This window comes from Scophthalmus maximus, chromosome 5 (assembly GCF_022379125.1).
Source record: "Scophthalmus maximus strain ysfricsl-2021 chromosome 5, ASM2237912v1, whole genome shotgun sequence".
NCBI classification, from domain to species: Eukaryota; Metazoa; Chordata; class Actinopteri; order Pleuronectiformes; family Scophthalmidae; genus Scophthalmus; species Scophthalmus maximus.
In genome coordinates this window covers 714,389-730,157 of record NC_061519.1, presented here as the reverse complement: position 1 = coordinate 730,157, position 15,769 = coordinate 714,389, and the positions used below count along the sequence as shown (strand labels likewise).

Below are 15,769 nucleotides of genomic sequence, written 5' to 3'. Positions count from 1 at the left end.
ATCTCACCAAATTCACTTCAGTTTTTCAGACAAATGGAACAACACTTATGATGGCGGGATTCCCACGAGGGCAAATGCTGAGGGGAAGTGAACAAGGGCATGTTGAACCACTAATGAAACGCAGCCCTGGAGTCCACCTATCCATCTGCTTCAGTGCACAGGGGGATCCGAGCACATGGACAGGTACACTTTAAGATCAGTTCTCAGCCCATCACATAATTTATAACCACATAGGAAAGCAGACATATATGAAACACTTAGAAAACCAAAAACAAAACACCTTTGTATTTGCTTGTGAATTGTTGGATGACATTTCAGGTATCTAAAAATTATTTCAATAAAACAGGAAAAATAAATCCCCCCATATCTGCTGGTACGAGTAGACACTGCTTCATGTCAAAGGGATTTGTGAGGATGGGAATCACAGAGGAACTCATTATTTCTCTACAACCACTTGGTTTCTGACTTTGCTATTACTGGCAAATTTAATTCTCAACTGTGAGATTATCATTTCAACTCATTACATTTGATCTGTGGTCAACATTTTACTCTGGCGTAAATTCATACAATTGACACAATTCCATCTTAATCAAAACCTATTTTACTTGCTTTGGGTAGTGTCATACAAACATTCTCAAGTACAAGTTCAGAATGCCAACACTCCAACTGCTGACAGGTGGAAGAGACAGAAGAACTAAAGACTTTGAAAGTACTACAGATACAAATACAAAAAAAGACCAGAGATACTTGGCTTGAATACGTTTTGCTTACATTCTTTTTCAACAACTTGTTTCATGAAATTTTTGCACTGAAGACGTTTCTATGATCGGCCAATCAATGAGTTTCCGAAGATCTGGGCACACCAACATTAAAATCCAATTCAAAATCTAAAAAAAAATATGTTTCAGGATGTACATATTAAAAGAAAACAAAAATGTGTCAGCAGGGTTTGTTAATGTTTAAAAAAGGCCCCTTCACACAGTGATTCCAGAATGAAGAGTTTTGCGGGAGAAGGTAGATGCAGAATTGACCGGTGGACGATGCACAAACTGATGACAACTTGGATTTCCTGCTGAGCCCTGGACTGTCACCACCATCATCTAAATTATGAACAATAGTTTCTCAGCACATCAACACTACACTGTATGTGTGAGTCCAACTTTACAGTTCTGCAGTGACTATGTGTGCTTCAGGTTTGCTTCAGGAGTGCTTCATGGTCACTCCATACTGTCTGGGTCTGCCTGAGCCATGTAGGCATCCAGTTCAGCATCCAGATGACCTTTGGTCTTTGACATGTAGGCATCCAGCTGGTTGTCCAGTTGTTCCCGGGTCACGGCTGCCTGGCCAACACCTCGGCCCCGCCCCCGGCCACGACCACCTCGACCAGCAAAACTACCACGTCCACGTAGTCCACCACGGCCTGTGTTAAAAAAAATAAACACACACACACACACACACACACACACACACACACACACACACACACACACACACACACACACACACACACACACACACACACACACACACACACACACACACACACACACACACACACACACACACACACACACACACACACACACACTTGTAAACTGCGATCATTTTGCTCACTAACACAAACAACAAAAAAACCTTGCCAGGCACCGACCTCTGATTGCTACACCTCCTCTGAGTGCTACACCTCCTCTGAGTGCTACACCTCCTCTGAGTGCTCCTCGGGACAGAGGCCCTCCTCTTCCAGCAGGTCCTCCACGATGGCGGGCTCCTCTACGCATTGCATGACGGCCAGCAGGGCCACGGCCTCGCATGGGGACACCTGTAGACACTCTCTTCCCTGTGAAACACAAACGTCATATCATCACCTAATCTGGAGCCATGACAGTGGACACAGTTGGATTCATATTCAACAGTGAGATAATGTGTGAGGTTGTGGATTAACACCTCTCAGGGAAAGGGCTCCCCTCATTACTCCTCCTCTCGCCCGTCCTCGCAGGCTTCCTCTGGGCATCCCCCGCATTCCTCCTCTACCTCCGGCAGCTCCGCCGCGCATCATTACCCCGATGGGCCGGCCCAGTCTGGCCTGGATGTTGCTCTTCCCCAGGCGCTGCTTCAGGCTCTGATGTAAGTTATTCATGGATGCAGTTAGGACAAAATGAGATCAGACAAACAAGGTGGACAAAACTCATGAAACATGTGAGGGTCAAACAGTCTCAGACCAAACAGTAAAAAAATACAATAACGCAACATGGTCACCCAGCAAGATGCTGCGTTGGCCAGTTGTGCAACGACAAATCCTGGAGTTGCAGCAAGCCGGAGGAAAATCAGCGTGAAATCGGGACTCGCAAATCGGCACTCGATCGCTATGTGTGAACCAGCAACGACGCGATTTAAGTGACTAACTTAGCACCCTCGCCGACGTTTATCAGATATCTTCAAGGCTTAATATCTGGACATGTCAAGGAACCAGCGGGGAAACCATCTCATGTAGTGAGCTGTGATGTGAAGAACTTTAAGCTCTCATAATTGTATGGTTATTAATGATAATCACCACCATTAATATCCTTACAAGTGCGTTGTAGGACACTGAGCAACCCCATCCACATATCATTTCAAAAAAGGGGGGAAGGAGCTTCTTTTGAAAAGTGGCAGACAGAGCTTCTTTACTGAAGCATCGGTGCAACACACAGAGATCTTTTATGTAAAAAATATATTCCGTTTGTTATGAGTCTACAGTATGGCGCTACATATCAGACTATGGCAGGGCGCAACAGTCTAGTCAATGTAGGGGAAACACTGCTTGAAATGATTATTACAATTTGCTGATCGCTTGGTGGAATGAACTCAGCGCTGAGACTGGAAAAACCAGATACATTATGATTAAATTCACAGACGTTACCAGCTTTTTTGCATAATTTTGAATGACAAATCGTACCACCGTACTTTGATGTCAAAATGTGCGGCTACTATTCTAAATGCGCGCAGACAGTGTGAAGCTCTTTCGTGGCATTAGTGACAACTGATCAATGTATTCACCTGGAGACAGTGTGCATAATTCTACACCATCTAAACAAAACAATCATCAAGCAGGATTTTTAAACTATCATGAAGGAGATGTCGGCACCTGTTTGTTTGTTTTTGCTAGGAAAAACAAAACTCATTTGTATAAAATGACAAATAGAAGTCCACAGCATGTGAAAAGAGTTCATTGAGCTGCATTATGTTAAGCATTTTTGCTTCCTACACGATGCCTTATCCATGGTCCCAACTTTATAAGAGTGCAACACTAATTCCTAGGCCTGTTGCGAAAATTATCAACTTATCATAATTATCGACTTATCGTATGATAAATGAAAATGAACTCGATCATTTCTATTGACCTCGATAATCACCATTGTTTGTTGACAGTCAGTCACGCTGCTTCAATCCTCTCCCCTGATCTTTGTCATAGGCGCAGCTCACAAACCGTGTCAACACTTTTAGATAACATTTCCCTCAGCAGCCTTGCTTTCTTCTTAGTTCATTTTGCAAAAATATTGATGCCGCTGCTTCAGAATTGTATTAAATGTCGCAATTACACGACTCTGCGACGACAGCTTTTATTTTGATACGACAAGACAAAAACGGAGCACTGGTACCCTTAGATTAAGTTGAATTTCGGTTCTGCTTATCAGTTACCTGTACGGACGTGACTACATGCCAGGAGGTTTTTATTCATCTGCCAGGACCTGACTGTTTACATCACCCTTCAACGTACCTTCGCCTGTGTTTTAAATGAGCTAGCACTTAGCATTTGCATGCTAACCTCCAACCAACAGAGTGAAAAACCCTGCGGTGAACAGTCAAAAGTCTGAAGACAACAAGCAAAGTGCAGTAAATGAGGGTTGTTAGCTGCAAGTCTGGTCGTACGTCGAATATGGACGAACATTGATGCTTATTCGTGCAAATATTTGCCCTTTCTACCTTTCACTTTCACCCACAAACCTCCTGTACCACACACTAACTAACTGTTGAATGACATAAAGACAGACAGTAATGTCAATGGCAGAGCCACACAAAGCAGCTGTGCTAACTGGGGCTAAAGCTAGTGTCCAACTTCCTCGATTACTTTCTGACAAGCCCTCTCCTTCTTCACCACAGCTATTGCATCACTTGAATGTTTTGCTTGAGTTCAAATATTTCAACTGGAGCGACTGACTCAAATTTCACGTCTTGGCGTGATTTGCATCTCGCTGCTCGCAGCATTCGCGTCGCATGACATCAATGACGCGAAAGAAGTGTCTAGTCACATCTTTGCATTGACTGTATGTAATCTACTCGGTGTGCCTGCACCATAAGAGATGGGTGTCAGCTAAATGTGATATTGGAACACGATCAATCATTTTCACAAGTGTCATGCAGTACACACTAACTTCAGAAGAATTCGTGTTCGTGTTGGTGTAGATTAGTCTACAGTTGACAAAATGGCTCTGTAAAGTAAAAAATTATGCGTTGACTCTCAGCCTGTGTGACGTTTGACCTCACCTGCTTGTGATTCAGCGCAGCTTGCACTGAAGGCCGGTTCTCCATCTGTTGGGCCAGCCGGCGATTGCGGGCACTGGCCAAATGCTGCTGTTGCATGGTGGCTCGAATGCTTACCGCAGTGGGCTGCTTGTTCTTCAGCATGTTAGTGAAGCTTGGGAGGGGAAAAAGAGGGGGGAAGTAAAAGAAGGAGACAAGGGAAATAGAGAGGAGGAGGAGGAGGAGGAGGAAGCAGGGTTCCACATCAAGTCATTTCTCATATTACGGATGCAGCCACACAGACTCTGGTGGCTTTGTTGCCATGTAAGACTCATGTTGCACTTTTTGGCACTCACTTTCTCTCTCAATCCAATTACAATTCAGAATTATTTACACTTGAATTTTGTGTGCGTTTTTAAACAAGCACAAGACAGCCAAACTAATATGAAGAAAAGAAAGTCCAGAGAGCAGAACAGAGTCGAGAATAGAAGCAGATAGAAGGTGCCAAAAGAGGAGCACAATTTGCCACTTACAGGCCTCCAGCTGACTGGCTGGGATGTCATCATGCTGCAACAGCAGAGGCCCTGGACATGAGTGCTTGGCCACCCAGCCACTTACAGCAAGGACCGTGACTTTTGGTTGAACCACTGTGAGATTCAGAGCAGGGAAGGAGAGGTGGGATGGGGAAGGGGAGCTCTTTGTCACGTCTAAGCTAGGACTGAGTAACCAGTGTCTTATAGACCTGGAGCAGAGAGGAGACAGACTGTGAAAGAACAGGAGGATAAAAGAGTGTGTGCTTCACTTGGACTGGATTGAGAGAGAACAGTCCGAGAGGGGCAGAGAGCATGAGATGCCCCATCTCCCTGGAGCATCTGAAGCCTTCCTCTCCACTTTAAACGAGTATACTTGATGTATACTATGGTTTAAAATTAACAGGGAGCAGGAGTGCCAAGGCATTTGTAGGACAGTGGTCTGGTCTAGCATAGGCTTACCAAGGCTTACCATGTGTGACCACTACCCTCTCCCCTTATCTACATGTGTGCACTGCTCACATAAGATATTTGGTTCAGACGAGGCCCTTCTCCTCAATGTAAAAAACACATTTAACTCTGTTGCTGCATCAACAAATGTTGACAACAAAGTTGAGTGAGCAGTGCACACACTGACGACAGCCAGAATAGCATCCATGTCGGGTCCGGTCCACAACAGAAGCCTTCCACAGAGAGCACTAGAACCTTCACAAGCCAAGGCTGGCCCTTGCATCTGGTGTCTAACTGCTGACAAGGGTGCGTGGCGCCTCACCGCTCATTCAGGGACACTTTGGTGGTACTTTTCAGGACAACCTTTTGGGAGGAGGCTGCACTCATTTTGCCAGACTTCGCTTTCAGGCTCCTGGGAAAAGACAGGAGAGAAAATATGGTCAGCTGGTAGTCAGAAAAGAGGGGATATTTGACTCAACATTTAGTGTATGGCAGAGTTATATTTACTCACTGTATGCATTACTTATTCTTAGCAGAACACTAATGATTGATAAGGGTTCTAGTTTCTTGTTCCATTTTGGGTGTAGTATCAGATAACAATGTAACAATTACAAACAGTAACAATGTACTAAATCTGACCACTACTTTAAAGAGCTGAAACAAGATGGCAGACTACGTCAGCTGAGGCTAACTGTCCAATATCTCATAACAGTGGAAATTAGCGAGTGGACACCATTGTGTTCCAACCCTTTCGAAGATTTGTTTTAACACAATCAACCCAAAAATCTGATGCGTCTCTGAAATTTATTTTTTTCCATTTACTCGGCGGCAAGGCACTTATGCAATAGTTCCAATTTCTGAATATGTTCATGGCCCCATACTGTACAAGTGCAACATGTCAAGCAGCTCATTATAAATGTGACAAGTGGGCTACAGGTTACTTTACAGTGTCAGATACATATACTATCAACATTCCCCATCTCCTGATAGTGCATCCTGGAGAATAAACACTCACTATCATTTGAATATCAAATTAAAATATATCAAGATTTAGTAAGGACATTAAAAGCCCCTATGCTGTAAGCACAACGCCTGGTTTCAAATTAATTAAGGAACGGTAACAATTATAGTATTGTATGATATCATTTATGATTATTTTTCAGCGTAGTGATTTCATTAGCCTCAGTGACCAGCTGCCACTTTAGTTGACTAACTTGTTTTGGACAAATACCTGCACTCATTCAACGTCACCACCCACTTTCTATGGAGGAGTTACATTCATTAGAAATGAAATGAACCAACTCCTTCGGCCAAGCAAAGTAACCACCCAACAAGTAGTGGACCTAATGATGAAAGAATGGCGTCTGTGCAGGGAGCAACAATAAGGCTGCTGAGTAGGTGAGGAGAGGCAGTAGAGACGAGACGGAGAGGTGCCACGGAGAGGGGGGTTAGCCCACCACCTGGTTCAGGCTCCACTGGACATAAGGCCGTGTCAGTTACTCACTCAATGTCTCAGACACACAATGAAGTCCACCAAGAGGACCGTTATCACGGGGAAGGAGAGGCGGCAACACTGGGCGAACATGAACTAAGACTACCCTTCTCAAATATGGGTCCTCGTTCTTAAAGAATTCAACTACAATTTGATTTGTGTATTTTTTTTTACTTACAGTGAATGTAGCGTCGGTCAACAGCCGTGTTAGCTAGGGTTAGCCTTAGCAGCTATGCGAGCAGCACGGGAGGCCGTGCGAGATGTCTAATGTTCTTCTGGTGAAACACACTCTGTGACCAATTGAGCAGACGTAGCCTGAGTGAATCTAAAATGCTAGAGACGAGGTTTGACGACGCGACTCCCTAAAATGGTGCTGCCGTCCGCCCTGGTAATCTTCGTTAAGAAAATGGATCTTATGATTCCGCCGTCACCGTGACGTAGCTTCCGGTTTAGCTGCTGCCTTACTTTACCAAAATGGCTGCCGCTGCTGCTGTGGAGGGGTCTTCGGGTAAAGATGCTGTTGCTGAGGGGCTGCTCGACCTCCTTAAACCTGCCATCCAGCAGCTCGACCTGCATGTACACTCAGTCAGGTAAAAACTGGAGGGATGGGACTCAATCCTCCCCTGGAAACACCCCCCCTCACATCTAGCTAACTGCTCCGTGGGACTGTCTCGTGACCGGTGCTAGTTAAGTTCTACAATTGTAATGTCAATATATTACTGATGAGTGGCATAATGAAAGAAACATTATAATCGTTGTATGTGATATCGTTGAACGAACCTGCCCCACACATTAATTGAACTGATATATTGCTCTTGATGTTGTGTCATCTGTGCATGGATTTGTCCTCTTTGACTAATGTAACTGTTTTATCATTTGCAGAGAAAGCCAGGTAGAATTAAGAGAACATATAGACAACCTGGCCACAGGTAATTCACTGTAAAATGTCTGTCCAAGCCCTTTTCATTTGTCTTCACTGTAAACATTACATTAGCTTTTTAGAACAAAAAAACATTTATGAAGTATATTAAATAACATATGCTTTGCTAACCAGCTGATTGAACTTGTGTCTTATCATGTACATTCTTTGCAGAGTTATGCAGGATAAATGAACATCAGAAAGTGGCGCTTGACCTGGATCCCTATGTAAAGAAGCTGCTGAATGCAAGACGAAGAGTAGTGCTAGTAAACAACATACTGCAGAATGCTCAGGTCAGTGTGGGACTTCTTTTCTTACAGTTGCACTATTAGTATTTTAACAGTGGCTTTGTGTAATATGAAGGTGTCACGTGTAGTGACTAACCCTCAATGAACTCTGCACTTCCTCTGTAGTACTACACAGCCTTTTTTAGTCTGTTCTGCAAACCCTAACCCTCTCATGCCATCACCACCAACAACCTTACCTGGGCTGGGATGCATGCATACATACACACACTTACACACTTAACCACCTTATGCTCAACTGTGCGTTTGTTATGGCCAATCCATGACTAGCACAGACGTTCAATGACAATACACCACTTTGATTCAGATCAAGCTGGCCGTTCCATCTACCCTCTCCAGGTTTCTCGGTCATTGCCCACATGGGCATTGAAGTCCACCAGAGGAACTGTAGAGTTCTCAGGTAGTTCCCCTTCCAGGATCCCACTCACAGACTACAATTTATGCTTCAACTAATACTTGTCGCAGTATAAGTTGAAGTACTGCTACTACTATAATATCTTCTACCATTATTACAGATACTACTAAAATTACTTTTACTATCACCCTAAATATCACTATACCAGCAAAATTACCAACCTGTTCCGTTTAAAAACAGACCATAGAACAAAAAACAAAAACCTTAATAAATATAAAAACAGCAACATAACCTAAATGCTCTGTCCCCAGGAACGTTTGAGGCGACTCAACCACAATGTGGCCAAAGAGACAGCACGGAGAAAGACGATGCTGGAGGCTTCAGGAGTGTTCACAACCCGCTCCCCCAGTAGACCCTGACCCCTTCTCCTGCTTGGCACAGGAAATACTGTGAACTCTCTTGAACACGATTGACGTGCCAATACAGGAAACTAACATGACGAGGAAAAGTCTTCCTTTTACATTTACTTGGCTGATTGTCTAATCACATGCTGATGTTTTCACTGGGTTGTTTGATGTCTAATAATAATAATAATATTCAGGCTATCTGCATTAGGTTATTGTCCAATCCTCTGGCAAAATACTCGTACAACAGAATCATCCTTATAGTATCACCAATTCATACATTCTATTTTGCACACATGAAGACACCAAAGAGTTATGACTATCCACATGTATTTGACTTTCTGGCTTGGTAAAGTGAACTCTCCCTCTGTTTCTAAGTTTTGTTTATTGGTACCACTGCACTTTCTCTGAAGCTCTGCTGACAAAGGTGTTGTAGCAAATCAAAGCAAAGCATAATGTTATGAAATTGGTTTCATAGTAGATGATGAAAATAAAACTTCCTTTGTAGATTGTTGTCTCGATGATTATTTAACATTGTGCTTGTTATCATTGTATTAAATTGATTGCTTCATTAAGAATGTTTATGAAATATCCATTAATTCCCATGTTTTGCACATCAGCTGTTTTGCAAATGACTCTTTTGCTAACTTGCTAATTAAAATAAAGAGATTGGAAATGTGTATTGCATCTAACAATATGAAAGTCATATTTCACCTGTTCTTATTGCCTTACAATCAAGTGTCGAGACCGTTGGGGGTCATTGGAATAGAAAGTGGTGTCACAGTTGGAGAATAAATGTAGACAAAAAATTTTACAACAACTTTGCCCGTAACACTTTATTTGCAAGTTGCAGTGTTACCTGTTTATTTCCTAATGATGTTGTTAATGTAAATTCTGATGTTATCTGGGACTAATTTTAGAGAAAACTGACAACGTTCGTAGTTATTTTTGTCAGATTCATTGAGTTTAAAATAAACTGTTAGTTTCCAGAAGTTTGCTCAAAAGAAGTGCTTTATTTTAAGGCCAAAACATATTAATTGTTAATTTATGTCAGACAGGCTAAAAGCAACATAATTTGGTCTTTGTGAACAGAAATATTGTATGTGTTTATTTGCAAATAGAACAGGGACATAAGATAAGATAACATGAATTTGAGCTGTCCACTATTGATCGGATCACAAGAGATGGATGATAATGCCAAGTCTAAACACAAACATTTTAACTGAGCTCATCACACATTAACTACTTATTTCCAGCAGAAACAGTCTGACACTACATTCTGCATCACCTGTTAATGATAGTTTATTCAACATCAGACAAGAGCAAAAATTTTCACTTATTAATAACTTTTGAATAATTTTTAGTAGTTGAGTTTTTTGTCTAATGATGTTGCTTGTAATTAACAACTCCACCTGTTTTACTTGACTCGTAGTGTAGTTGATGACCAGGTTCTTAGTACAGGATATGCAGGACATTCAATGTTAGGTTCAGAAAAGCCAGATAAGGAGATGTATTTTGGTAAGTTGAACTTGCTTAATAGTACAGGCCAAATTTTTTTTGCACTCAGCCTAACGGCCATACACATTTCAGGTCTTGTTGATTTTGAATGGGTTGTCACAGCTAAAGCTGTCTATTTGACACGTCTACTGGTTGGTACACTGCAGTTTACTCTTAAATGAAGAGGATTGTCTGTTGGGCAGTTGTTAATGACGTTGTCTTCTTATCTTACTTTGTGTGCAAAGAGGTTTCCAATTATTTTCTTTACTAATGTATTTATATTGCAATTTACAACCCATTATAAACACCTACTGTATTCAACAATATAGAACAACACTAACACTAAAGTCGACTAAATGACTGAATAAAACACCTTTCAGTTACAGTCCTATAGAAACTTAAAAATATAAGAGGAGGATTTATTGCAGACCTACAGGGTTATTGATTGTAAAGGGTTTCACTTTTTAATGATTCAAAACCACTTACAGGAAATTGTTCTTTTATAACCATATTTTATCAAAACTCTTTCGATAACCTTTGATCATCACACTCCATACATTCTATTTGCAATGTTCCATGCCTCTAGCAGAAGATCAAAAAGTAGATCTTGCATATTATCTTTCGAAATTAATGAGATATTGGCTATATCACAGGATGCCACTAAATTCATGGAATACATGCATGTAAGGTTTTTCATGAATTTGAGATGTACCATGTCGGAGTTGCTGGCTGCTCTTGTCTCAATTATCATGCCACCTGCTGGTGGACAGGTGTCATTTTTGGTGTATGGCGTGTGCACTCTTCCATATCTTCCATAAATGAAAACACGAGATCATGATAAAAATTTACCTTAAAATTACAAAAAAACGTTAAATTGTCAGTATTGACATTAACCTTTATTTAATGAGCAACATCTTTAATAATAGAAAATTATTGTCATTATACTTATATTTTTATGTAATTTAAGAAAGCATAAGAAATACTGTATAAATAAAATTGTAATTTTTCTGTAAAATAATGAAAAATAAATATTATTTGTCATTATCGGCAAAACAGTTGGGTTGTTAATTTACATATAATGTCTGTAATTTTACAGACTTTTTTCCGTAAAAACAGGATTTTTTCTTACAGTGTACTTAAAAAAACCGTATTTACTAACTACATAGAGTAACTGCGTAGGCATGTTGGTCTGCTTTATTGTAAATTGATACATTTATTGACTACTCATTACCAAAAATCGTGTTTCTGACGCTTGAATAATGGATTCTAATTTGCGAACTTCCGGGAACTATCTGAAGTCTACATGAGTCACGTGACATACGAGCATTTTGGACTTCCTTCGTGGTGACTCTCATTAGACGACTCTGGTCCATAACTACAAGAAAAAGTACCTTGCAACCACAACTGTCTAATGAGAGTCGCGACAACGGAAGTCCAAAATGCAGACTTCAGATTGTTCCAGGAATTTCTTGGCGTGCAATTCAAATCCATTTTTCAGAGCGACAGAACTGCGATTTTGGAGAATTGGTAGTCAATAAATGTATCAATTTACAATATAGCAGACCGACATGCCTATGCAGTTACTCTAGTTAGTCAATACGTTTTTTTGATCATAAATAAATCATAAATAATAATAAATCTAAATCCACTAAAATGCTTTAATGCGCATGATGATTTGATTCAGATGTGCTGATAATATACAATCTGATTATTTAACCGTATCACCCTTCATAAGCGTGAGACGGGCTGCTATATTGTAAGTCGATACATATATTGAATGCTAATTACCAAAAATCACAAAAACGTGTTGAAAACCTTTCCTACGGCTCATTTTTTTAAACCTGGATTTATTCCATTATTTTCAAGTCTTGGCTCTTTGTTATGTTTCTGCTGCATTTATCCTGCAAGTACAACCACAGTGCAAACAATGCTTCAATCAGGAGAGACAAGTGAATGAAGGAATGATATTTATTACAGGTTTAACAGAATAATATGTGATGACAAAATATTGATTGAGTCTTTGGCGCCTAGACTCCATGGGGAGATATTGAAGCCGAGGGCATCCTGAGCAGCAGCAGGGAAATCCCCCCAAAATAAGGGGCGCAAGCCCCCTGCATTACACTCTAATATCTCCCCCCAAAAAATCTTTACTTACAGAGGAAGGTAGAACAAACCACTACTGATTCAACAGGGTGAATCAGTAGTGGAATCAGTAGTCTGCCTGGGCACATCCGGTCACGGACTCGGTGCCCTCGTACAACCACTCCCCTTTGTTTCCAAACCAGTGCAACTCCAGGCACAACAAGGCATCAAACATTGGGCCTCATGCAAGAGCCGTTCATACCCACAAAATTGAGAACTCCCGCATTCACCATTTTTTTCAGTACTTCACGATTTCTTTCAATTACGCACAGAATTGAGAAGTGGTCAAGACCTGTCGTAGGAGTCACATAAATTACAATAATGCATAAAATAAAAAATATTTATTTTTTACCTCGTTATGTTAACATTATTCTGTTTAATTCAGCAATTCAGATTATAATATACATTTACATGTATAGAACGTGTTAAGTATTTCGAAAATTGGCCAGGGGAGTGCATATCTATGGCAGTTGGCATGAATGTTGCGCACAGGCGCAAGGAGTTGCTGGCTTCAATGTCAGTTGTTTATTGTGACCATGCAAGCTATTTTCACACCATCTAAAATTCTCTCAAATTAGCTTGTGACATCTCTAGTCAACCTGCAGACGAGACAGGAGCATCATACAGCAAGTGTCATATGTGCACTCGTGCCGTGGTAAAGCACACAGTTGGTGATGTGAAGGCAGGTGGATGAGCCTTACAACAGCTGTGAGCTGCTTTGCACGCCAGAGAAATAATGTTTAATAATTATAACATGTTGCATATTGTATAATATTGCAATGAACGAAGGTGCACTGATCCAGCATCAGCTAAAACAAGTGCAAATCGCCGGTTATTAATATTTTTTTCATTCATATCAGTGACGGAGACCTCAGCTAGACCTCCCTGCAGTCATCGATCACCTCGCTGTGGCGAGTGTTTTTTATAAGCCATCTTCATATCGATGCATTTCCTCTTTTTTTCAGTGACAGTGCGACTCACAGGTGACTCAGTATTACCAGCTCTGCTTTAGTCCGTCACTTAACTCCTGCTGACCCTGCTAAGGGACTTCAATCTCTGATCTCGTATACGTGTTCTTTTTACTCTTCAATGCCATTTTTATGAATGAACTCTCCCTGACATAGAGCAGGAAGCGAAACCTTATATGGTATTTTCGTGGCGTTGATTATGCTAATTTGCGATCCACGGGCACGCTAGCTCAAGTACGCACAGGGGACATTCATTCTGTTTACGCAAGTAAATTACAAGATAGAACCGTTTAATCACGGTATGAATGGATGTAGGAGAAATTTAGGATTAGAATACGAACATGTTCTTGCATGAGGCCAATTGACTTAAAGTAACCTACTCTTTAAATTTTATTTAAAGTTATTTTATTGCTTCAATTATTGCTGCATTTCCCTTTGTGATATTAAGCCCAGACTGTTGTTACTAGTATGAGTTCTTTTCATTACAATTAGAGCATTATTAACTGCCGACACTTTAAAATCTTAAAATTAAAATTTTGAACTTATACTTTAATAATATTAATACAACTTTCAGAGTCATTGAGAATTGTGCTGGCCAGACGGAAAGGAGAGAAACATTTATGTTCAAGTAGTAAACATTCATTTTGGAAAAAAACTCATGAGTCACCATCTTCTTATGTTTGTAACTTTAATTTTGTATGGTATTGTATTGCCCAGCTCTTCTTAAATACATAATTGTTTAAAAAAAAAAAGTAGTCCTGGTGGTTTTGCTGAGCTTCGAAGTGCTGCTTTCTGTTTGTTTGACCCCCCCCCCCCAAAAAAAAAAGCTGTAGCCAGCAATGGCTAAGGCCCGGTTTCCTTCCTTCAATTAGCTGTAGCTGGTAATGGGTCAGAGGGCCACTGCCTTGCTTGGATGAATGAGCTGTAGTAGGTAATGGTTAAAGGGCCAACACCTTGTTTGGTTGAATGAGCTGTAGCTGGTAATGGTTAAATGGCCAACACCTTGCTTGAATGAATGAACTGTAGCTGGTTATGGTCAAAAGGGCCAACGCCTTGCTTGAATGAATGAGATGTAGCTGGTAAGTGGAAGGTTCAACACCTTGCTTAAATGAATGAGCTGTAGCTGGTAATGGTAAAATGGCCAACGCCTTGCTTGTATGGAAGAGCTGTAGTTGTAATCGTTAAAGGGCCAACGCCTTGCTTGAATGAATGAATGAACTGTAGCTGGTAATTGTCACGAACGATATACAGTAGAACTGGACCCAAATGCAAGACACCACACAGAATCAACGATAACGTGATTTAATGTTCAATTTTATGTACAGTGCAAGGTGCACGGGGGGCGGGGTGTTGTGGTGGTGTTGTGTTGTGTTGTGGTGTTGACCAGCCGAAGGACGATGAGACGCCTTACTTCTGGCACAGACGGTGCAGGCCTGGACATATTCTCGAGTATCCACCAGCATGGTAGGGCCACCAGAAGTGTCTGCTTAAGAAAGACAGCGCCCTGGCGACTCCTGGGTGGCATGAGACTCGAGAGGTGTGACCCCACTGAATAACCTGGGAGCGAGCACAAACGGGGACAAACAAGCGCCCCGGGGGAGCACCACCTGATCAGGGTTAGTCTCAAGTGCTTGTCTTACCGTTGCCTTGATCTCCCAGCTCAGGGACGCCACAACACAGGACGTGGGAAGGATGGTGTCAGGTGCAGCTGATTCCTCCTCCACAGGACCAAACTGTGTGGAAAGAGCATCAGGCTTTTTGTTCTTACTGCCCGGACGATAGGTGAGGGAGAAATTGAAACAGCCGAAGAACAAGGCCCACCGAGCCTGACGAGAGTTCAAACATTTGGCCGTCTGGATGTAGGCAAGGTTCTTGTGGTCGGTCCAGACCACAAACGGTGTCTCTGCTCCTCGCAGCCAGTGTCTCCATTCCTCCAATGCCAGTTTCACCGCGAGTAGTTCCCGGTTGCCAACATCATAGTTTTGCTCAGCAGGTGATAGTTTTCATGAGAAAAAAGCACAGGGATGTAACCTCTTATCACTTGCCGAGCGTTGTGAGAGCACCGCTCCCACTCCACTGTCCGAAGCGTCCACCTCAACAATAAACTGGTTGGAGGGATCCGGTTGGATGAGCACAGGTGCCGATGAGAAGCGTCCTTTTAGGTCCACGAAACCCTTTCAGCAGCTGGGGACCAAACAAACGGTACA

General features: G+C 41.7%; 2 protein-coding genes across 3 annotated transcripts; one reads left to right on the top strand and one right to left on the bottom strand.

The window, feature by feature from the left end:
• Positions 1–585: 585 nt before the first annotated feature.
• Positions 586–7,477, bottom strand: chtopa (chromatin target of PRMT1a). Of its 2 annotated transcripts, none has more exons than XM_035634036.2 (6): positions 7,443–7,477; positions 5,803–5,892; positions 4,525–4,675; positions 1,945–2,119; positions 1,652–1,837; positions 586–1,420 (listed from the first exon to the last, which is right to left on the bottom strand). In XM_035634036.2, exons 2-6 carry the CDS (start codon positions 5,865–5,867, stop codon positions 1,218–1,220), a joined length of 780 nt encoding a protein of 259 aa, XP_035489929.1. In that variant the 5' UTR covers positions 5,868–5,892; positions 7,443–7,477; the 3' UTR covers positions 586–1,217. The 2 variants fall into 2 exon arrangements, with proteins under 2 accessions (XP_035489929.1, XP_035489928.1); XM_035634035.2 differs by lacking the exon at positions 7,443–7,477 and adding an exon at positions 7,151–7,291.
• snapin (SNAP associated protein) lies at positions 7,414–9,635 on the top strand. The gene is made up of 4 exons (XM_035634037.2): positions 7,414–7,562; positions 7,855–7,901; positions 8,066–8,184; positions 8,863–9,635. The coding sequence occupies exons 1-4, from the start codon at positions 7,447–7,449 to the stop codon at positions 8,968–8,970; spliced, it is 390 nt and encodes a 129-aa protein (XP_035489930.1). The 5' UTR covers positions 7,414–7,446; the 3' UTR covers positions 8,971–9,635.
• The last annotated feature ends 6,134 nt before the right edge of the window (positions 9,636–15,769 follow it).